Source organism: Pungitius pungitius, chromosome 7 (genome assembly GCF_949316345.1).
Source record: "Pungitius pungitius chromosome 7, fPunPun2.1, whole genome shotgun sequence".
Taxonomy (NCBI): Eukaryota; Metazoa; Chordata; class Actinopteri; order Perciformes; family Gasterosteidae; genus Pungitius; species Pungitius pungitius.
This window is the reverse complement of record NC_084906.1, coordinates 9221781-9244188: the sequence shown is the minus strand read 5'-3', so window position 1 is coordinate 9244188 and position 22408 is coordinate 9221781. Positions and strand designations below refer to the sequence as shown.

Below are 22408 nucleotides of genomic sequence, written 5' to 3'. Positions count from 1 at the left end.
TTAAAGGTTACTTTTTGTAGTTGACATTTCAAGAAAAAGAAGGGAAGGGGCATATCATAGTACAATAACTTCACAGGTCACTCCTCTCAAATAGAAACATGCTGGTCTGTCTCGCATCATTTTCACTTTACTGTGATAGATTTATTTTGGCATAATCATCTAACTCATTGAACATGACATTATGAGTTGTGTGAATCCATTTCTTTGTTAAAAAACAAGTTATATTGCATTAAAGTGATTTGTAGGTGAGCACACAGATGGCTGGGGCATAAAGGGTTTTATGTGAGTGGTTCCTCCATCTGGTGGGAAGCCAGTGAGGGACGACGTTCCCATTGCGGCAATAGTAACTCCTGGTTGTTGGAAGAATGTCTACAACCGATTGTAGTCACATGATCGTTACTAATGGCTGTTTTTTTTTCAGCTCTCCCGCAACTGGAGACATTTTTGTTCCATTCCCTCTCGCACACAATCTCAGCCATCCTCCAGACGCCACCAGAAGCTTCATTCTAATTGGCCGCAACTTCCATCAGTGGCACTGCAGCACAGAGCAAGGTAACTAAACCGGAGCCACCAAATAGACCTGGAAATACAAGGACCAGTAGAACTAAAACAACAGCATTGCTTTTCCTAACACACGAACAGTTTAACGATGTGATAGTGGCAGAAGATTTTCTCCTGTTTAGATGTATAGGTGACCTTTTGCCTCATCACAAACTCTTTTTCAGGAAACTGAATTTTTTTTTTGTTGAGGCAGTCCACACTTTATTTTTTAATAGGTTGCCAGCAGTAGGGAAAGTACTTATGCTTGGGTGACATGAAGCTCACACACGCGCACACACACAGATGCACGCATGGGTCAAAAAGTACCTGCATCTTTCAAGGGACTTGCCGAGGTTAGCACAAGTAGTATTTTTTTTTTCTTCAGAGATTCGTTTTTTTACAACTTAAGACAGCACTATAGAACTTTAAGAATACAACGCTTCAGAAGACAAGAGGCATAAAAAACACAAATAAATGTATACAAGAAAAAGACAAAAAAGAATAAATGCACAATAACCACAGCATATAATATCACATTTTCAAAGCACCAGTCAGACATGAGAACATTTTGATTCATCAGGTGTTTTCAAGTCTGGGTGCACCCAGACTTGAAAACAAGAAGACTGGGTTCCATATCTTGATAAATCCTTTGACATTGTGGGTCAACTTTTCCAGTGGAAGAACTTTCAAAATCCCCTTATGTCAATTGTATGTAGAAGGGGTGTCTTTAGAAATTCAGAATCTGAGAAAAGTCTTTCGTGCTATAAACAATAGTATTCACCTTAGCGTTGTTTCTAGTCCTTGCACTGCTCACTTTGGCTGCCACAATATATTGAGGGGGTAAAAGCTCCAACTCATATCTGATCTGGGAAACCACTTCTTCCTTCCCTTCTCTTTTAAAATATTTGTATATTTTCACACTTCCAAAACATGTGTTTATAAGACGTAGATTGAATCTACTACATGTAGTCGAACCTAGGCCAAGCCTCCCCCTCAGCAGTGATGTACAATACAGTCGGTGTAATTGTCTCTTTCTGTGCTACAGACAGTTTTTTGAAGCAGGTTTGTGATCCTTCCTATGGAAGTAAATCCGTGCCATCGGGGGTTGAAATAAAAAGTTGATTGAATTTCTAGCACTGAATATTTATGCATTGAAATTATGCACCTGAATGTTTTTCAACATTAAAACACCGCAAAAAAAATCAACCTAAAAAAAAAAATGTTGAAATATTCGAAATGGAGGCTACAATATTCAACCCAAAAAAATTCAACCTTGGCACGCCAACATGCGGAGGTTACAATATTCAACCCCAAAAAATTCAACCTTGGCACACCAACATCCGGGACACTAAGGAAGAGCAATCGATTCTAGATTCAAGATCAGGAGCGTGCGTCAAGCTAAAGGAGCGAGCACCCAAAACACCTTCGGCTTTCGGATTGTGTCCATGTCCAATAATAACGGGGCTTTAACTCTTCTTCATGCCATCAGTGTGGCAACGTATGAAGAAATACATAAAAGAACATATAATGCTCACCCTGAACCAAAACGTTTGCTTGCCACTGACGATATGCAACTCTGTTATAAGTATACAAATCAAATGATATCCTGTGAGCTTGGTTGGCCGAGTGGGTAGCACAGCCGCTTTGCGGTGCAATGTTATTTTGCGCGACACGGTTCGAGTCCCGGTTGTGGCGGACTTTTAATAAATGTTCTTTTATGTATTTCTTCATACGTGGCAGTGACGTAGTGCTCACTTATACAATCGTATTCGCTGCAATGGATATGGGAGGCATTTTTGAACATTTTCAGCACAATATGTTTGCAAATGTGTGACGACTCAAGTGACGGAGGCAGACAACACCTGCCTGCCGGGGGAAAACAAACACGCACCCGTAGCCAAACCAGTAGTTCAAAAACCAGTAGGCACGTAACACCGTCACTGAAAAATGGGTTCTCGTTTCAGACTTTATGAGCAAATACAGGATCCCTTTGAGATAAATTCTAAAGCCTCGCATTAAGACGTACATCCCTTTATGTAAGACTCTGCGCTACTTGCAGGTCGCTGTGTTGTGCCAGATCCTCAATAAAGTTTACCCATGGCCATGAAGACTCATTTAACGTTACGTGGACTTTGAATGCCGCTTAATACCCAACTGAGATCGGCTTGTGCCGCTCAGAAAAAGGATCCTTCCACCGACCACTTTCCGCACTCGGCGCTACTGCGGTTATTCCTGCATGTCCTGTCGGGTTTATGCATCTGCACGCTCCCTTAAAGCCGCTGCCCCCCCCCGCCCCCACTACGATACAGCAGCTCATCTGCCTCTTCAAGCGCGTTCCTGGATTCAAAACTCTGCCAATCACTCCTAACAGCTTGTCGAAGGATCTCAGCATCATTAAATGAATTCAAAACTAGAAGAAGAGGCGTATTGTGAGCGGCTGAACGCTCTCGTTTAACTTTCGCTTAGTTCATGTCCAATACAGTCTGTTAATGTACAAATGTCAGCTGTCTATTACGGAATCTTACAGACACAAACCACACTGATGGCATGAAGAAGAGTTAAAGCCCCGTTATTATTGGACATGGTTACAATCCGAAAGCCGAAGGTGTTTTGGGTGCTCGCTCCTTTAGCTTGACGCACGCTCCTGATCTTGAATCTAGAATCGATTGCTCTTCCTTAGTGTCCCGGATGTTGGTGTGCCAAGGTTGAATTTTTTGGGGTTGAATATTGTTACCTCCGCATGTTGGTGTGCCATGGTTGAATATTTTGGGGTTGAATATTGTAGCCTCCATTTCGAATATTTCAACATTTTTTTTTTTTAGGTTGAATTTTTTTGCGGTGTTTTAATGTTGAAAAACATTCAGGTACATAATTTCAATGCATAAATATTCAGTGCTAGAAATTCAATCAACTTTTTATTTCAACCCCTGATGGCACAGATTTACTTCCATACCTTCCCCTCCAAAGTGTGTAAAATTATTAAACAGTACAGTCTATTAAATGCTTGTAAGCATGGCAGATGAATCAACATCATACACAGTGATATGCTTCAAGACTACTCAAAAGGCTGTCATCTTCGATGCTGAAGTATATAGCTGAAATATGACATAATGAAAAGCGGGGCTTTGTGCATATCCGAGTGATAGATTGTGTTCTTTACCATAGTTTTGTACCACAAGTCACCAGGAGGCCTTCTAGAGATTCTAAGTGCAAACATCTAACAGCTGACATGACGTACACAGTGTGTACACAAGAGTGTGCAGATATTATGCACTCTTAAGAGCCCTGCTGACCATGACACAATATTATTATTATTGCATTCCTACAGAATGTTTGCAGTTTTTGTGGTGTTGAAAGAGGTACTCATCCATAGTCAGTGTATCACCTTCAGTAGATACGAGACTGACCAATCAAGGCAGTGACTCATCTGTTCTGTGGGGTAAAATGACTGGTTTTCTAAGTGGCTACAGCCACAAGAGAGAAAAGATGGATATAATGGCTTTAGACTTTCAAATTCAAAGAAATGACTTTAAAAGTGAAGAAAAGAAAACCGCACCATGTAGTAATTTAGGCGATTGCGATTTATAAAGACACAAAATGTGGGGAGGACTGTCCAGAGAGGTTTGTTCGTGAAGGCTTATTTCAGTGTGTCCTCCCAACAGCACGGTGCTAACACCTGTTCTAACTACACCAATATCGTGGTTCATGCTTGTTCTGTCGTCAGACCTTCTACATGCTGCTGCTCTCTGTTTCTGTCGTCACTCTCATGCCAGAAGCTGCCTAACACTTGTATGTTATTGTTGCGTGTGTCTGCTTCCTCCCCTTTGTGTTGAGCTGTGTGTTTCACTCTCCTGCCGTCTACCTGTTTGTGCCATCTCTGTTCGCCTACAGGAGAGAGTTCAGAAGAGGAAAACACCCCAGGGCTAAATAGGTTCACACGTAAGTTGGCCTCTCAGCTTGACCCATTGACGCTGATGGGATGTTTCAAATTAATGGTCTTTTGATAGAAATGTGCTGTTTAATATGTAGTCCTCTATCTTCTTTGTTCTATATGTTTTCTTCAAAAAACACAGCTTGAAAGTAACTCAGAGGCACTTATTTGCTTTACATATTTCGATAAAAGGGAATAGTTTGGGGCCTATATCTGTGAATTAATGGAGGGAGATTCATGTGGGTATACCGCAAGTAAAGTCCTCCGTGCAGATAAAATCACAAACTTATTTCAATTCTATTGAATTTATTTTGTAAATCACCAGGCTTTACAGTCTGTACACATGATATCCTCTGTCCAAGGACCCTCGCATCAGTACAAGAACAACTCCCCCAAATAACCTTTACTAGGGAAAAACTGTGGGAACAGAGGAACAGATAAGTCCAGTGTACATCCAGAACATGGTCAAACCTCATGTCCCTGCACGCTCACTCTACTTTGCACATTCCAATCTGCTTGTTGCTCCCTCACAGAGAGCAAAACATTCAACAACATCCCAACTAGACAGCATCCGACACAACTGAAAACACACCTGTACCGACTACACCTGCCCTAGTTAGCACTTTATTAGGAAATACCAAGGCTCTTACTGACAGCACTTAGCCATTAGTTTGGCTTTCTTGAAGAAATTGTACTTTCTTGAACCTTGTTGTTCTGGTTCTGTTCCCTCTTGGTTAAATGCACTTATTGCAAGTAGCTTTGTATAAAATCCTCAGCCAAATAAAAAATCTAAATGTAAACAGATTTGCAATACGTTCAATGCATATGATGTCATCCATTCCTTCATATAATGAGAGTATTAAGCAGAATAATGAATGAAAAATATGACTACTAATTAATAACAGCAGCAGTGGAAAGAGTAGAATAACAATGATAACAAAAGCAGTAATATTAATGTAAATAATAATAGACCTATTATATAAACCTTTGCCAATAAGCACAACTCTTGTTGGTTGGAGAACATCTAAGTCAGTAAGCTGCAGATATAACTTAAGTGTGTCATATACATTTAATCACCATTTCCTATGCTATGCTGTCCTATCCTAATGTTTTTACATTCAGTTCTAGGCTTTTTTAACTGTTCGAGTACTAAGATGCACGGAACATAAAGGAAATTAAATGAGAATGGTAATGTAGGTCAGTCTTAGTGTTCTAACACAGTGAGAGGCTACTTAGTAGAAAACCAGAGAGCTTGTACTGGCAGGTAGAAACGCTACCTGCCAGTAAAGCTGTACAGCTGAGATGGGTGGATATATACTGCAGGGGGAACGGGTCTGACCTAACACAGTCCAACTGTGGCAGCAAACAAACAGCAACCAGATTTCAAAGAGCTGAGAATTAAACACATCTCTAGTAATAGCATGATTAAGATCCACTGAGCAGTTAATATATATATAATAAATGTGCAAATAAAAACAAATTACATCTGTCAAAAGTCGCAGTACCATTTAAGAACAGATGAAAGATCAGCCTGACTGTTATATGTTAAGAGGGGATGGATTCCTTCTGCTTCCACTCAGTCTCTCTCTCTCTCCCCCCTCTGCCCAGCTCATAAGGGCTTCCAGCGCTTCGAGGCTCTAGAGCAAAGCGACAGCTTCAGCTCAAGCCAGGCTGGGGAGGGACTTGCTCCCCGCCAGAGGTTCCTCCTCATCAGCATCCTGAACAGAAAGGTGACTTGGCACTAGCAAATTTCCCTTAAGCCACAGCAAACAAGACAGTTGTTCTAAATCCAAAATGTTCCAATAGTTTCAGCTGACCAATAATTTAAAGTTTTATTAAATGTCCCTCCTCAGCCTATTGAGGAGGGACATTTAATACAACTTTGATTTTAGTCAATGTTTTGACACATCCGTCTAGAGATTTCATTGATTAATCCCAAACGGGGACTTTAGCCTCCTAGCCATTCTCTGAATTTATTCCCTAAGAAAACATTGTAAGCATAGGTTTATGTCTCAATACGGCGTTATGGTTAATTCTGTACATTACGGTCAATTTATAGTTTAGTATGCTTGAGGGCGGGACTACCATTCAACTGGCCGCTACAAGAGCTGTGTAAGCCGCCTGTACTTCACTCCTCTGCGGTCCGAACATGGTCCCTTCTGTTTATTGGTGGCAAAAAAACAAGATGGCGCCAGCTCCAAGATGAAAATTTCAAAGCAGCAGTCCACAAACCAATGGGAGACGTCATAATGACTTTGTTTATTCCTCACGTACATTGATGGTTAAACGTTGAACTTTTAAAAGCTTCATAGGTGCAGTCATTATTTGGAAGTAATTCCAGGAGATGAGTGTGAGGGCTATACTGCTCTACTGTTTACATGTCACAACTGGCGTGGGCATCTTTGGTCACATTGTATCTATCATTGCTGTAGGTCACCCTGTATAGCTACAACTGGTCTGTGGACCTGGGCGCCTCTCTGAATCGGGAGCTGGTCCGCCTAGTCAAGTGGCAGAATGCGAGAGCTCACGTTGTCCACTGCCTGCTCAACCAGAAGATGGGGCTCTTCCACCATTATTGCTTCTCTGACGCGCCCACTCACGAAATGGACTCCAAGCAGGTAAAGACATGGACGCGTATCCCAACGTGGCCTAGCTGTTATCGGCAAAACCAATTCACTGCCTGTATACTGGAATTTGCTCGGCCATTTTTTTTCAATGGAAGAATTGGAATAAACCAGGATTACAAGTAAGAGTTACAATTCTTAGCAGCCAGTCACTCTTTTTAGTGTCAATATCCTAAGACACACAAGAGCTTCTATTATGGAACATGGATTCCAACCTCAGATGTGTCACTCAGTGCTCCCTGACCCATCGTATGGGCTGATAGTTCAGGTAGATTTAGCCTGCCAGGACGCCATCTGGATTCACACTGTAACAGAAGGTACAGAGTCCCAGGGAAGTGTCATAAAGCTGTTGTGTCCTGGGGAGAATATGCCAGTGAAAAGTGATAATGTCACTACATTTTCACCGGCAGCCTGTTTGGCGTGTGCTTCTCATAGTATTCACAGTGTCTCTGGTGAATAATATACCTGCTGCTCTGTTTCTACTTGGTTTCTACTTTGTCCTCACTTAAAACTGCACTGTAAGGTGCCTGATCAAATAGTGACCAAACTAATTTTGTAGTCAAAGATGCTATAATTTATTTTACTAATTCGTCTTGTTATTGACAGTTTGAAATCGTTAAATATACCATTTTTCCTTGTATGTATATATTAGGGCCGGGACTCGATTAAAAATATTAATCTAATTAATTAGAGGCTTTGTAATTAATTAATCGAAATTAATCGCATATATTATACATACAGATATATGACCTGAGAACAGTGAGAAGTCATTTTTTTCACATGGATTTTTATTTTTATTCAACCAATTCCAGTGTAGCAATAGCATATTTAGAAATATAGTACTTTCAGAAATTCAGGTAGCCTATAGGTAAGTAGACCTTCTGTAAACTATGTTTTTTTAAGTAGACCAATACTTTCAAGTACATTCAAAACATCGGTTATTTTTTCAGACGTGGTCTTAGTTACCCTGGTCCTTAAACCAGTCATCTGGTGCAGTGTGGGTTGGGTGTGGGTCCTTGTACCCGGAGTGGGGCTAACGTTCACGCTAGCTGCTAATTGTTTTGCGTTGAGGTGATACTTGAGGCTCGATGTGAATTCCTTGTTGCATAGCTTGCACACAACCACGCTCATATCGACGCTTCCATCCGTGTGTTTATTATAATAAGATTTCCCATTCACGGGGCCACCCGACACGGTCTCGTCAGCTTCTTTGTTCATGTTCACTGTGGTTTGTTGTTGTCTGAAGTCATGAACGCTAGTTGGTGCTCCAGTATAATCGGTCCCCCCGAAACTCATCCAGTGAGAAACGTTCCGCGGTGCAAAAAAAGTGTAAAAATGCGTAAAAAATGTGTAATGCGTTATTTTTATGTGTAATTAATTAATCTTAATTCATATTGTAATTAATTAATCGCAATTAACGCGCTAAAGTCCCAGCCCTAGTATATATACATATATATTAGGGCTGTCAAATGATTACAATTTTTAATCAAATTAATCCGAATTTTCAGTGGATTAATCAGGATTAATCACTATTTGCAATTACACCTTAATCCTAACCATTTTTTCTTTCTGAAATGCATACCAAAGATAACTAACAGGACACAGATACATAATTATTTTTTACATAAATACATGTTATTGATATTTGACTTGGTTTAATTCATTCCAGAAAATAATCAAATCAATGTTATTTGATAAGTTACAGACTGATTTCCCTGCATGGCTCTAGAAGGGTCTCGAGCCTCTGCAGTTTATTCCACTCTGCTGCAGTCGGCAAAACGAGTTTGTGCTCCTGATGGTCCAGGGCTGCGATGACCAGACATGTCAACCCTCCCGATATTTCCGGGAGACTCCCGAATTTCAAAGCCCCTCCCGAAAATCTCCCGGACCGACCTTTCTCCCGAATTCCTCCCGTTTTTATATATATATATATACACATACATACATACATACATATACGTATATACACTCACCGGCCACTTTATTAGGTACCCCATGCTAGTAACGGGTTGGACTCCCTTTTGCCTTCAGAAATGCCTCAATTCTTCGTGGCATAGATTCAACAAGGTGCTGGAAGCATTCCTCAGGGAGTTTGGTCCATATTGACATGATGGCATCACACAGTTGCCGCAGATTTGTCGGCTACACATCCATGATGCGAATCTCCCGTTCCACCACATCCCAAAGATGCTCTATTGGATTGAGATCTGGTGATTGTGGAGGCCATTTGAGTACAGCGAACTCATTGTCATGTTCAAGAAACCAGTCTGAGATGATTCCAGCTTTATGACATGGCGCTTTATCCTGCTGAAAGTAGCCATCAGAAGTTGGGTACATTGTGGTCATAAAGGGATGGACATGGTCAGCAACAATACTCAGGTAGGCTGTGGCGTTGCAACGATGCTCAATTGGTACCAAGGGGCCCAAAGAGTGCCAAGAAAATATTCCCCACACCATGACACCACCACCACCAGCCTGAACCGTTGATACAAGGCAGGATGGATCCATGCTTTCATGTTGTAGACGCCAAATTCTGACCCTACCATCCGAATGTCGCAGCAGAAATCGAGACTCATCAGACCAGGCAACGTTTTTCTAATCTTCTATTGTCCAATTTCGATGAGCTTGTGCAAATTGTAGCCTCAGTTTCCTGTTCTTAGCTGAAAGGAGTGGCACCCGGTGTGGTCTTCTGCTGCTGTAGCCCATCTGCCTCAAAGTTCGACGTACTGTGCGTTCAGAGAGGCTCTTATGCCCACCTTGGTTGTAACGGGTGGTTATTTGAGTCACTGTTGCCCTTCTATCAGCTCGAACCAGTCTGGCCATTCTCCTCTGACCTCTGGCATCAACAAGGCATTTCCGCCCACAGAACTGCCGCTCACTGGATGTTTTTTCTTTTTCGGACCATTCTCTGTAAACCCTAGAGATGGTTGTGCGTGAAAATCCCAGTAGATTAGCAGTTTCTGAAATACTCAGACCAGCCCTTCTGGCACCAACAATCATGCCACGTTCAAAGTCACTCAAATCAACTTTCTTCCCCATACTGATGCTCGGTTTGAACTGCAGGAGATTGTCTTGACAATGTCTACATGCCTAAATGCACTGAGTTGCCGCCATGTGATTGGCTGCTTAGAAATTAAGTGTTAACGAGCAGTTGGACAGGTGTACCTAATAAAGTGGCCGGTGAGTGTATACATACATACATATATACATACACATATATATTGTGGCGGGGTAGAAGGAACACACTACACAACAGCTCAAGTGAAGTCCCCGGAGGGCGAGGTTCATTTACAACCGTAGAGTTAATTAGGGGAGGTCCAGCTTGTGAGGTTTCACGGGCCCTGGTGCTCGCAGTGAATCCGCTTGTGGGGGAGTCGGTGCAGTGCTCCAGGGGTGCCGTAGGGTCACTCGCTGCTTTCTGGAGAGAGAGAATGGCACACAAGAGGGTTAGCCTTACGTCTTCTCCAGGGGGCCTCCTTGTCCCTTCTGAACCTGCAGCTTAAATGCAGCGGAGCTGACGAGCTACAGGTGTGGCCACTCAGCTCGTGATGAGTGGTGAGCAGGTGTTCCTCGTAGGTTCCAGGGCAACGCTGATGTGGGCTTGGGACGCTCATCACACTCCCCCCCCCCCTAAGCGTTGTCCTGCCCTGGTGGAATAATAGGATGTTAGTAGGGGTGATGTACGGGGTTGGTGGGGAGAGACCCCTGACAGACCTACGAAAGCCGACCAGATCCGAGAAAGGCCGTCCGCATTAGAGTTGGCTGCTCCAGAACGGTGCCGGACTTCAAAGTGGAAGTCCTGGAGTGCCAGGAACCACCGTGTCACCCTGGCGTTCGTGTCCTTGGCGCGGGCCATCCACTGGCGGGGCGCGTGGTCTGTAAAGAGAGTGAATCGCCTGCCTAGGAGGTAATACCGCAATTCTAGAACTGCCCACTTGATGGCCAGAGCTTCCTTCTCAACCGCGGCGTAGTTTTTTTCGGCCAGGGTCAGCTTCCGGCTGAGGTACAAGACAGGATGCTCCTCATCTTCCTGAATCTGGGACAGGACGGATCCCAGTCCTGTATCGGAGGCATCTGTTTGCAGCAGGAAAGGACAGCCAAAATCTGGCGCTCTTAGGACCGGTTCTGCAGTCAATGCCATCTTTACTTTTCTCAACGCCTCCTCAGCTTCGGGCGTCCAGTTGATTTTCTCTGGCAGACCCTTCCTGGTTAGGTCGGTCAGGGGGGAGGCTAAAGAGGAGAAGTTAGGTATAAAACATCGATAATAACCCGCCAACCCCAAGAAGGCTCGTACCTGGGACTTTGTACTGGGTCTTGGGGCGGCGCGGACTGCCTCAACCTTCTTCTGGGGTCTGATGACTCCTCTCCCCACCTGGAAACCCAGATAGTTCGCCTCAGACAGGCCCAGATGGCATTTTCGGGGGTTGGCGGTGAGTCCAGTCCTGCGCAGCTCCATTAGCACCCTCCGCAACCGATCTAGGTGGTCTTCCCAAGTCTCGGAGTGGATAACTACATCATCCAGGTACGCTGCGGCATAGGACTGGTGAGGCCTCAACAAGATGTCCATCATCCGTTGGAAGGTGGCCGGAGTTTCGTGTAGGCCAAAGGGAAGGGTCCGGTATTGCCAGTGTCCACTGGGGGTAGTGTAAGCCGTCTTGGGTTTGGCTGTTTCGGAAAGGGGCACCTGCCAATACCCTTTGGTCAGATCTAGGGTGAAAATATACCGGGTCCTTCCCAGACGATCAAGGAGCTCATCCGAATTCTGGGTGGTGGCGAGGGCGGCGAGCGAATTCCTTGTTGCATAGCTTGCACACAACCATGCTCTTATCGACGCTTCCATCCGTTTGTTTTTTATAATAAAATTTCCCATTCACGGGGCCAACCGACACGGTCTCGTCAGCTTCTTCGTTCATGTTCACTGTGGTTTGTTGTCTGAAGTCATGAACGCTAGTTGGTGCTCCAGTATAATCGGTCCGCCGAAATTCATCCAGTGAGAAACGTCCCGCGGTGCAAAAAATAAGTGTAAAAATGCGTAAAAAATGTTTAATACGCGTAATTAACGCGCTAAAGTCCCAGCCCTAATATATATATATTAGGGCCATTTTTACACTTATTCTTTGCACCGCGGAACGTATAACTCAGTATTATTTTTTCATTGCTAAAGTTGTTCGGATCTGCCTAAATTGCACAAGGAAATGTATTCTAAACTTGTTTGACGTGTTTATACCTCCGCAACGGCAAGTTTTTAGGTTGGTCTGTTTATATACTTCTAATGACCGTTAGAAGTTGTTCTGCAACACTACAAAACTGCGCTTTATCACATCAAATGCTATAATTCCACACCCCACCACCTAAACACGGAGCTTGAGCTGGGGAGAGTACCACAGCTATGGAAGATGTGGAAGGATCTCAACAGCTTTAGACCAGTGCCTTTAACATCCCACCATTAAACTGGTCTTAGTGAACAACCAGGCTAAGTTAACGCTGTCAGTCACTGATGATGTGAAGTAGTAGGTCTGAGGGAGATCACACAGTTTGAGCGTGTCCAAACGCTGTGTTTTTGTGCTAAATTTATGTTTAATCAAATCCCCACTCAGAACACTATTGACTAGCTATTCTCCCAGCATAAGAATTAGAGAATGGACAGTGTGAGAAAGGGAGCGGAAAGGATGGGTTAATAAGGTCCCGGGGCTCATTTTGGCCCCAGGCCTGCGTCAATATGGCCGCAGCGACCTCGTCACAAAGCTCGAAATGCGGTTGTGTGTGTTGAATTAAGAAAGGTTAAAGAATACAGAAAAATATTCCCTTCCAGCAGAGATTTATTTTAGAGCAGCTTTTAACAGCAAAGAAGACACCCAATGCCCTTTTAGCCTCTTCCCCCCTGGACAATTACAAAACAAGCTCAAAGAATGGAAACGACCAAACTTTTTCCCCTTTCCCTCCGACGGCCCCGCTCTTCAGCGCTGCGTCACTAATGAGTGCGGACAGAAGGCAGAGTCAGAGCAGCAGAAAATTTGCCTGAACAGAGCTTCATCTGTCATGGTCCTGATGGGAAGCAGAGGGAGCACCAGCGCACACTTAGAGCCCCCCAGCCCGTGAGGCACGGCCAGCTCTGCTATACTGGGGCATCTGGGCCCTAAGCTGCTCCCCTAGCAAACTCACCCAAAAGTTCCTTTTAGAGCAGCAACCAGGGCACACAAGCAAAGTGGGGAAAATATAGGAGGGTTGGAATGGTTTTGTCTTGTTCACCACTCAAGGCGCTGTACACTAAATCTCAATCATACCTGCAAACTTGTCGCTTTTTGATGAAATTCACAATTTTGAAATCCAAATGATTCATCCACGTGCATTTCGTTTTGTTGTGGGGGTGAGGTGACACTGGCCGGCCATCCTTTCTGAGATTAAAGAGATCGTGATGTTGTGAAACATCTATGATGGGACGTGTCAGCGTTACGAATTCTATAGCGTCTTCATTTCCCTTCCAACTTTTCATCTTTTCACCCCGAATTGAAGTTACCACTGCTAGTAAATTATTATTATTATAATACTTGTTTCAGTGCAATCTATGATCTTAATCAGATCAGTTAACACTTCAGGTCAGAAAAATCAAAAGGCTGTATTTAAGAAAGCTTGAGGGTTGTGTAGCGGCCACACATGGTTTGCCTCAAGCTGCACCAAGCCTAACTTGATTATTTCGACATATTTGGCTCACTTTTGACAGTTATCTCAAAAACGAGTTGAACGTTGTCACTTTTGAGTTTGCGGGTATGCTCAACATTGACCCGTTCACTCACACTGCTACACTGGGAGTAGAAAATATTAATTCAGTTGAAATTGAATTTCTAATACTGCTTGCTTGATGCTTTCAATGTAACTCCAAGAGTTATCATTCCTAAGTACCAATCCCGTCTGCCTCTAATGTCTTTCTTTCTCTCACCCAGGACCCCAACCCATTCCTGAGTCCCTCCGTAGAGCCGGATGCATTGCTTCGTAGTGCAGTGCCTCCCCTGCCCAGTAAAGAGCAGGGCAGGCTACTTAGTTCTGGCCGAACTCCGCTTCACTTCCCCTCCGAGCTGCTGCCCTTTGATGAGGCCCTGAGGGACGTGTGCACCATCCGGCCTTTGACGGAGGGGGACGTGGTGGCCCGACACGGCACCCAGCTCTTGGAGATCAAAGTTGCTGAACGGAGAGGTACATGCTACAACCAGTACTGCTAAAAGTCCAATGAGCATATTAAATGCTCATCTTTACAGGAATGCTGATGATGTTGTGTTTATCTTAACAGAACTGGAGAAACAGATGAAGATAGAGAACCTGTTTGTGACGTGGCAGCAGAGGTCGGCTCAGTCCAACATGCCCATTTCAGTAAGGAGCTGTCACTTCCACATCTACCATGCATTGTCCCTGTAAGCAGCAGTGCAATGCATTTTAGCAGCACAACCCTTTTGGAAACTCACCTGAATACAATTGAGGTCTTGGCTACTTCATGCAAACCAGGGACGTCTAGCGACACCTCTGATTAATTCAGAAAAATGAATCAATCTCAAAAGTCTGTTTAATGTTATATTTGAGGAAAGGTTACCAAACAAGCCGCTGGGAGGTTTATTGATAGCGCAGACTGAACTGACAGTGTTTACCTACAGGGGGAGTAGGGGATGAGAGTTGTTTTTATTATAGCTGTGAGACTTAACTATTTGGAGCTCACTTAAGATATCACATTGTGTGTCATGGCTAACAAGATCTCAAGACGTTTGTGCCCATTCAAATAACGCACGGTTTGTCAAGTTCAGAGACCCGACGCAGACACCCCCCTGACAAACATGGTAGGAGGCTCTTTAGTTAACGCAAATGACAGTGGTGTATGTTCAAATGTTAGTGAAATCCGATGTTATATTGTACTTTTGCTAGTGGATTGGTTCAGAAATGTCCAAATGGCGCTAGATATTGGACACAATAAAAATGCATACTGTGAGCAATCAGAAAAACAATTGGATCTGACCAGTAAGTCAGAAATGAGTATTAAATTCCTGTAAGGCAAAAGTAGCCTAATATGAAATAAAGCTAAGTGGACTCAACGACACCTGGGGAAGCGCTGCCTCTCACCACTTGATGGCTTTAGGGACTCGCAATTCTCATTCACCCCTCGGGAGAATCATTTAGTATTGCTAAATACTATTTTAAGTATTTAGTATTTTAAAATTGTCATTTTAAAGTGGGGAATATTGGGGGTTAATTAAAAAGCTTTCAATCTTTTACGATGACATCTCACGAGCTTGTTACACAGTGGCATTAAATCACAAATTCGATATTTCAACAGACACCCACAGAGCACTCAAACGCATGCAGGCCCAACAGAAAATCTGCAGTCCAAACTTGATTTCTATTTCCACAGATTTTCATCCCACTGAACAAACTATTACATGCGGCCCGACTGTATTGTTACAATGTCTGGATCTGAGTATCAAGCTACATATTAAACATGTCATTCTCTCTGTAGCGAGGGCTGCAATCTGCCGTCGCTTTAGGACTTGTTCGCTTTTAGAGCCCTGAAGCGAGTTAGAAAGATTGTAGCCGAGGCCTCTCACCCGGACAAAAGCTGTTTGTGTCCCTTCCATCTGGCAGGAAGCTGAGGTCCATCAGGACCAAGACCTCACGCCACACATAGGTTTCTTTCCCTCGGCAGTCAGGCTCATAAACAGAGCCCGGGTGTCCCACTGACTCACGACATCCCTTTTTTCACCGGTCACTCCAGTGCACATCCCTTCACACTCACAATACAGTTGTGTAGAGTATTTCATATTAGGCTGTGTTTGCCTGTGCACTTTATTTTGTATATATTTTTTTATTCCACATTCCTCTAGTTTATATTTTTCTATTTTATACTGTAGATTTCAATTGTAAATTGAACATTTGAAAATTGCATGGTATTATTTGTATTGTTTTCCATTGTCTCATTGTTCTGCTGTCCAATGCAAATAACACCACGTCAAATTCCTGTTTGTCTAGGATGTATGTCTTGGCAAAAAATGTTCCGGATTACTGATATCCAGCGTTTGGTATTCGTCTCCTAATATTTGTGATGTCACTCTTATCCTGACACGTGTCTCACCAGGGCGCAGATTTGGAGACCCTGAAGCAGTCGTCCAGGCTGGTCCACTACTGTGCCACCCCTCTCCTCTTTGACCCCATCTTTCGCAAGCAGATCCAAGATGAGCAGATTGTTCAACCTCCATTAAAGGTTCGTCTGCCTCAAAGGAAAGTGACAGGAATAGGCGGGTCTTAGCTTTAATCACTCACTCACGTCAGCATACTGTTTAAAAACCGACAATTACAAAGTATTGTAGGCATTTAGATAGGTCTGTGTTGCAGCAACCCTTTTGATATACATGAAACTGCCACAGTGAAGGAGCTTCAGACAACACGCTCATTTTGTGTTTCGGGACCCACAAACCTCCATACAACACTTTGAGCCAAACATATGTTAGGGCCCTAGGCATCTCAGGGCATGTGTTGCATGAAGACCTGTGCCAGAGATCCATTGGACCTCGTACTTGTCCTTCATGGAGGATATGTTGGACAAGTTCAGGACGTATTCAGGTTTGTTTCCACTGCCTGTGGATGTGGAAAATGATGAAGTGGTGACATCTTGGATACAAACAACAACTTAATGATAATGCGTTAACTTGCCTAACTTATATCTACACCAGTGGTTCTCAACTGGTCTGGCTCTGGGACCCACCATCACCCCTTAATGACAAGCCGCAACTCATATCGAGGAACATTCTCAACTTCTCAAATATTATTATTATTAAATATTATTCAAAATCAAGTTCATAAGCTGAATTTTATATTTTATATTCAGGATGTTTAATTATCCTAAAAACCCAATGTATCCCCCATATCAAAATGGTTTTACCCAACCTGGCACACGCTGCTGAAAACATGGACGAACGAGCCGGCAAAAAAAACGACACTCCGCTGCATTAAAAAAGTCCCTTCAAAATAAAATCACAGGAGGAATTTCTTTGTGATTTTTTATTTTCGCATGCCACCAGTTTGAGAAACACTTATCTACAACATGCAGGAATTCTTGTATGTTTCCTTGATGCCTGGTGTTATCCCTTGACAGAAACGACATCGCTCCAACGACTCCACGGCGTCTGGTCGAGACCGCAGCTACAGCAGTGACTCAGCCGATACACTGCCCATCCGCCTGAAAGAAGAGCCGTGGCTGCTGGACATTTCTAGCACCTTCCTCCAGCAGTACGTCCAGTACCTGCAGAGCATGGGCTTCATCCTGGTGCAGGTCCGGCCTCAGTCTCCAGCTCGCAGGTCTGTCTCTGCTAAAAGAATGACAAGTGTTTTGCAACTGCTAATATTTTAATGCATAACTTTAGAAAATGCATTTTCTCTTCCTCCATTGAGAGCAGCAGTCTTCGGTTAGTCATCACATGTGTTTTGATCCTCGTCTGACCTCTGACCTTGCGGCACTGCTGCCCGTGGCTGATGTAACCAGAGCGGATGGGGGGCAGATGCCTGTCACTTTCTAGGCTCTGACTGTGGGACTCTCTCTGAATTATGTCTCACAACTTGGCTATGTGTGCTGGCGACTGGTTGTCCCTTGGGTTTAGACCTTTTTTGTTTAAACAGTCCCTAACTGACCCTCCCCCCTTCCGTTTCTCTCTCTTACAGCATCGCCCGGGCTCGTGCTGCCATGCTGAGCTCGATGTCATCGGAAGGGAGGATGTCTTTTTCTTATGTAAAGCAGAAGAGCGAGGACAGCCCTAAGGTTAGTGTTAACCTCAGAGATGCACAAACCTTATTCTCCAAACGCACACAGACACACTTGGATGAAGCCAGGCTCTTATTGGAATAGTGGCCCCTCTACTTTTAGAGCATCTCATTAAAAGTGAGTCTATGTCCAAAACAGTTCTTCCCTTTATTCCTTGAAGGCATTTCCAATTTTCAGTTTCTAAATATATAGAAGCTAGAATAAGTAGTAATAGAAGTAGCGTTCCAGATAAACATTGCTACTTGGTACACATAGTATCTAAAACAGGGATCAAGACAGTATTGCAGTGTTATAGCATTAGAAATTGGCATATTGCTACTCACTGCTATATATTACTGTATTTTTACCAGTTAAGAGCATTTATGTCTACAAAGACAATCATGGCAGCGATAGAATTTTTGCGGTGCCGCGGTAATAAAAAAACTTTTGCTGCGTCTCAAATAGCTACTGGCCGTTCAGGAGGGTTGTGCATGTTTGTCTGGTAGCGGTAACCTTTTCATTGCTGCTAACATCAACGAGGTGGCTCAGAATAGACTTTCTTTTACTTTCAATAACTCACAAATAGGAAATGTCCCGCCCCCCGATGAAAACCTAGTTTTGAACTAGAACGGGTTCGAAATTTGTTTTTTATTTTGGGTTCTTCATCAGGTACTTCACAAAGTGCAGAAATTACTATTTTAATGCTATTTCACGAATTAATGAATCAATAATCTTGGCTCTGTGTTGGTGGTTTGTTAGAGGCAGAAAACACACACACACAGACATACAAATGTAAATATGTATATGTTTTAGAGGTGGTTTTTATAACCTCCAGCTTACTGGCTCTCAATAAACACATACACACCATGACCGACAGTCAAGTTGCAATGGTCTTGAGTGTTTGCTTGGGGGGGGGCATCATTGTGCGTTTTTCCATAACAAACTAGATAAAATGTTAATGGCAGTGGCAAAAAGCCTTGGTTTCATATTTGATTAGATTGACCATCTGTTTGAGATTTCCTATTATTAAGGACTATTTTAACGGCTACAGTATAAAGACTTTTTTGGCTTTTCAATTGACCAAGTCATGGCGATTTACCGTTCACTTGCAATCAAACTATTTGGCATCCCTCATGTAATGGGAATACTGCTGTCTAAAAGAACCTTATGTAAAGTGTTTGCATTTGTTTTTGTAGTACTTCGTACGTAATCTTTGTACGCCTTTGATCAACATAAATTTACATCAGGGATATTTTACTCTGCCTTTCTGAGTCTCATGCACTGCCAGTGTTGTGTTCCTCTTCCTGTTAAGTTGTGAAAAAAACACAAATTTATTTTTAACAGCATAGGTTATAATTCACAGAATTGGTTGAGGTTTGTTATTACTCCTTTCTGTGAAGAAATTCACAGCATGCATAAAATACGAGCCGTGTGGCTTAGAAACCAGCCATATGTAGCTTTTAACACTTTTATTAGACCAACTGATTGTAAATGAACTTTGTAGATTGCAGCATCGGGCACCACCGCGTACCACCTCCAGAGGGCGCTCCCAGGGGGCATCGTGTTGATGGAGCTGGCTTTTAAGGTGAGATTTTGCAGAAAGGTCCCCACGCTTGCGCGGTCACTTCTAACAGACAAGAAGCTGGTTGTGTCTTTTTTTATATTGATTCGTTTTGCACGCCCCCCTCCCCCCACCGACAACCTGTTTAACATTTCATGGCGTTGCATCCAGTAGACAATATATGATAGCAAGCCACGCCACTGCCATGGCCAGAAGCAAACCATTCAAACTGTCAGCAGAGGGCGGGAAATCCTTAAGCATGTTTTGCTTTTTGTGGCTCAATTAAATTAGAGTTTCTGGTGGAGGCCATTTGAAAGGTCTTAAACTACCATCTTGTCTCTTTGAAACATGCAGCTATCCTGATAAACAGTAAAGAAAACTTCAATGTAACATTCTCCCATGATATTTTTTTACATGAAATAATCACATGTTCTCCATATATGCCTTCTCCTTCCTCCAGGGTTGTTACTTCTGTGTGAAACAGTATGCACTGGAGTGTTCCCGAATTCCCATGGGCCAGACAGTCAACTCCCAGGTAAATGATTGACAGAAAACTGCCCACTGAGCTGTGACTTTTGTGTCTGTGGGGGTGTGTTGGATTGAGAGCGTGAAAGCGAAAGTGCAGGTCTGCTGAGCAGTGGTTTTACAGCAGGTTCCAGACACATCTAGTCTAACATCTAAGTTTCTGGGCCCTGAATTGGCTTACAGAAGCTGGTCATGTTGTCTTGAATGTACCACGTTCCACAAAGATGGAACGTTTGGATGTGTTTGGGCAAAAAGGTTGGGATTTGTCTTGATAAAGACTCCTCTTTATTTACTTGAAGGTAAATATCAAGTTGTGTTTTAGAATTATTAGCAACATTTTTAGCCTACACAAACACATGATCCCTGCAGGACTTTATTGGTGTTTGATCCTTTTCCTTTGCAACATTTTAGTGAGAGATGATTATATGAATTGAAGTCTTGAAATCAGTTTTATCCATTCGGTGTGCTCCCTGTCAACCATACCAGCTCCATCACTGAACTTGGTGGTCCATGAGGCGCTCGGGTTTGAAACGGCGTTGGCTGATATGTGCTCCTTGCTGTTAACTTTTATTTTGTTGCTGGAGGTTTTTCTTTTTCTCTACATCGCTGGTACCAGATGGTCTTTGCCGAGATTAAAGCTCAGGGGAAAAGTAATAACGCGTGTGACGTCCCGTTTCTGGGGTGGAATTGAAGAATTTTGTGAAGCTGGGGCTTTCGGGTTTCTGTCGTCATCCATAATGGATGTTTTTGTTTATAGAAGATACAGTTATCAAAGGATTACGTTGCATTTATTTTTGTTAGTGTCAAAAAATGCCAAGAAAAGACTGCAACCAACAATTGGTTGCTGTCTGTACATACTTTCTCACTTCTCTGTCAGTGACTAACAAATGATTTTACTACTCCAAGATCTGACCAAATCTTTGAAATGAAATCACATTTCACAGAGAGCAAACAAACAGCCAAGTACTCCTGTTCTTGAACCACAGCTGACCTGCCGCCAGTGACGTTTGTCATTTTAACCAGCACTAGAAGAGAACATAAACACATGTTAACGAAACGTTTGAACGGACCAAAGGAAGGAGTGATGCAGCGTTTTTAAATGGAGTGGATTCTAGAAATGGTTTCCGATCTGATGGAATCCTGTCAGCATCCGCCCTCCTTTGCCTCGCATGTAATTTGGTGTAACACCATATTCAGTTTGGAAGTTTCTCTCACAGCAGCATAGCTTTACAGCACAAATATGTCACCTCTAACTAAAAGTTGTAAACAATGTTACTATCGATGTGATTATGACAATAAATCAACGTCCAGGAATTAAGATTTGAATTAGGGCTGTCAAAGCTAACTCATTCATCTATGAGATTATTGTGACTAAGTTTAATGCGATAAAATAATTTTAATGTAGTCAAGCAACTTTGGTTTACTTCCGACCCCTGAAACTTCTGCATGCTGCAGTAAGTTAGATCAGAGAGCCGAGACAGTAGTTGAAAATGTACTATAATTAAATAACATTTATTTTTTAACCTTAGCTTCTATCCATTGTCAGCACTGGATATTTTTTCTTTTTGTTTTTCGGTTCACAATCTTTCAAAAAGTAACTGCCTGTGAAGATGAAATCCTAATGCTGTCCCACAGCGACTCTTCATCTGGAAGAAAATAACTGTGCTTCAGTACTTTCCCTTACAGGGTGTTACTCACACTGTCACTTTTTAGACTTCATTGCGTTCTCCAATCTGCGGTGTCGTGCCGAGATGCCTTACCCCAAGAAAGAAACCGTGATCTTATCCCACAGATATTCGTGCAAGGCTGCCTGACAATGTGAGGTATGTAGAAGATGGAATTTGCTTGTGTGGTTAAAGTAAAGCCAAGCAAATCCCTCACTTCAAGTTTGACATTGGTGAACTTCACCAAGACACTTGTCTTAAGCCAAGAGCCCATTGTCTAACCTCTGAGGGAATGCAGTGGTACTGCAGCTTATTTGCTGAATTGCACCAACCAATTTAGTTTAACCATCTTTGGCTGGAGTCTAACTGCTCCACAAAAGAGACAGACAATTTAAGACGGTTATGATATAGTTCCAGTCTTTGTTAACATATATGACTGGAAGCACTGCTATGCCTCTTACCTGCTCTAAACAGGGCGATGGCTAAACATGGCTCACCACTAATGATGCTAACACTGTAAAAAAAGTACATGGCTGAGATAAAACACCTACGGATTAGCAACGGATCTTGTGAGCTGTCATGAATTGTACAACTTCCAAGATGCTCATTCCAAGTGAGCAATGTAAGTGAGCAACTTGAATGTGAGCCACAAATGAAAACAAAGCTGGATGTGTTAGTTTCACCATCTTCCTTATCTAATAATGTCTTGTCTGTTAGTTGCTGGACTTTGGACTTTCATGAGAATGTTCTGAAGCAGTTTTTTCAAATAGTGTTGTAACTGTAAAATCCTTG

At 42.9% G+C, this 22408-nt stretch overlaps 1 protein-coding gene across 7 annotated transcripts in view; it reads left to right on the top strand.

Moving 5' to 3' along the window:
• szt2 (SZT2 subunit of KICSTOR complex) overlaps positions 1–22408 on the top strand; it is a 98626-nt gene that overhangs the window by 64369 nt on the left and 11849 nt on the right. For 6 of the 7 annotated variants that reach the window (XM_062563358.1, XM_037469648.2, XM_062563360.1 and 3 more), the window contains 11 exons: positions 422–552; positions 4432–4479; positions 6080–6201; positions 6904–7089; positions 14037–14286; positions 14381–14460; positions 16208–16333; positions 17225–17427; positions 17788–17884; positions 19371–19451; positions 19888–19962. In XM_062563358.1, the coding sequence (XP_062419342.1) occupies positions 422–552; positions 4432–4479; positions 6080–6201; positions 6904–7089; positions 14037–14286; positions 14381–14460; positions 16208–16333; positions 17225–17427; positions 17788–17884; positions 19371–19451; positions 19888–19962 (1399 nt within the window). The remainder of the gene's footprint in view (positions 1–421; positions 553–4431; positions 4480–6079; positions 6202–6903; positions 7090–14036; positions 14287–14380; positions 14461–16207; positions 16334–17224; positions 17428–17787; positions 17885–19370; positions 19452–19887; positions 19963–22408) is intronic. The other variant, XM_062563359.1, reaches the window with a different exon arrangement.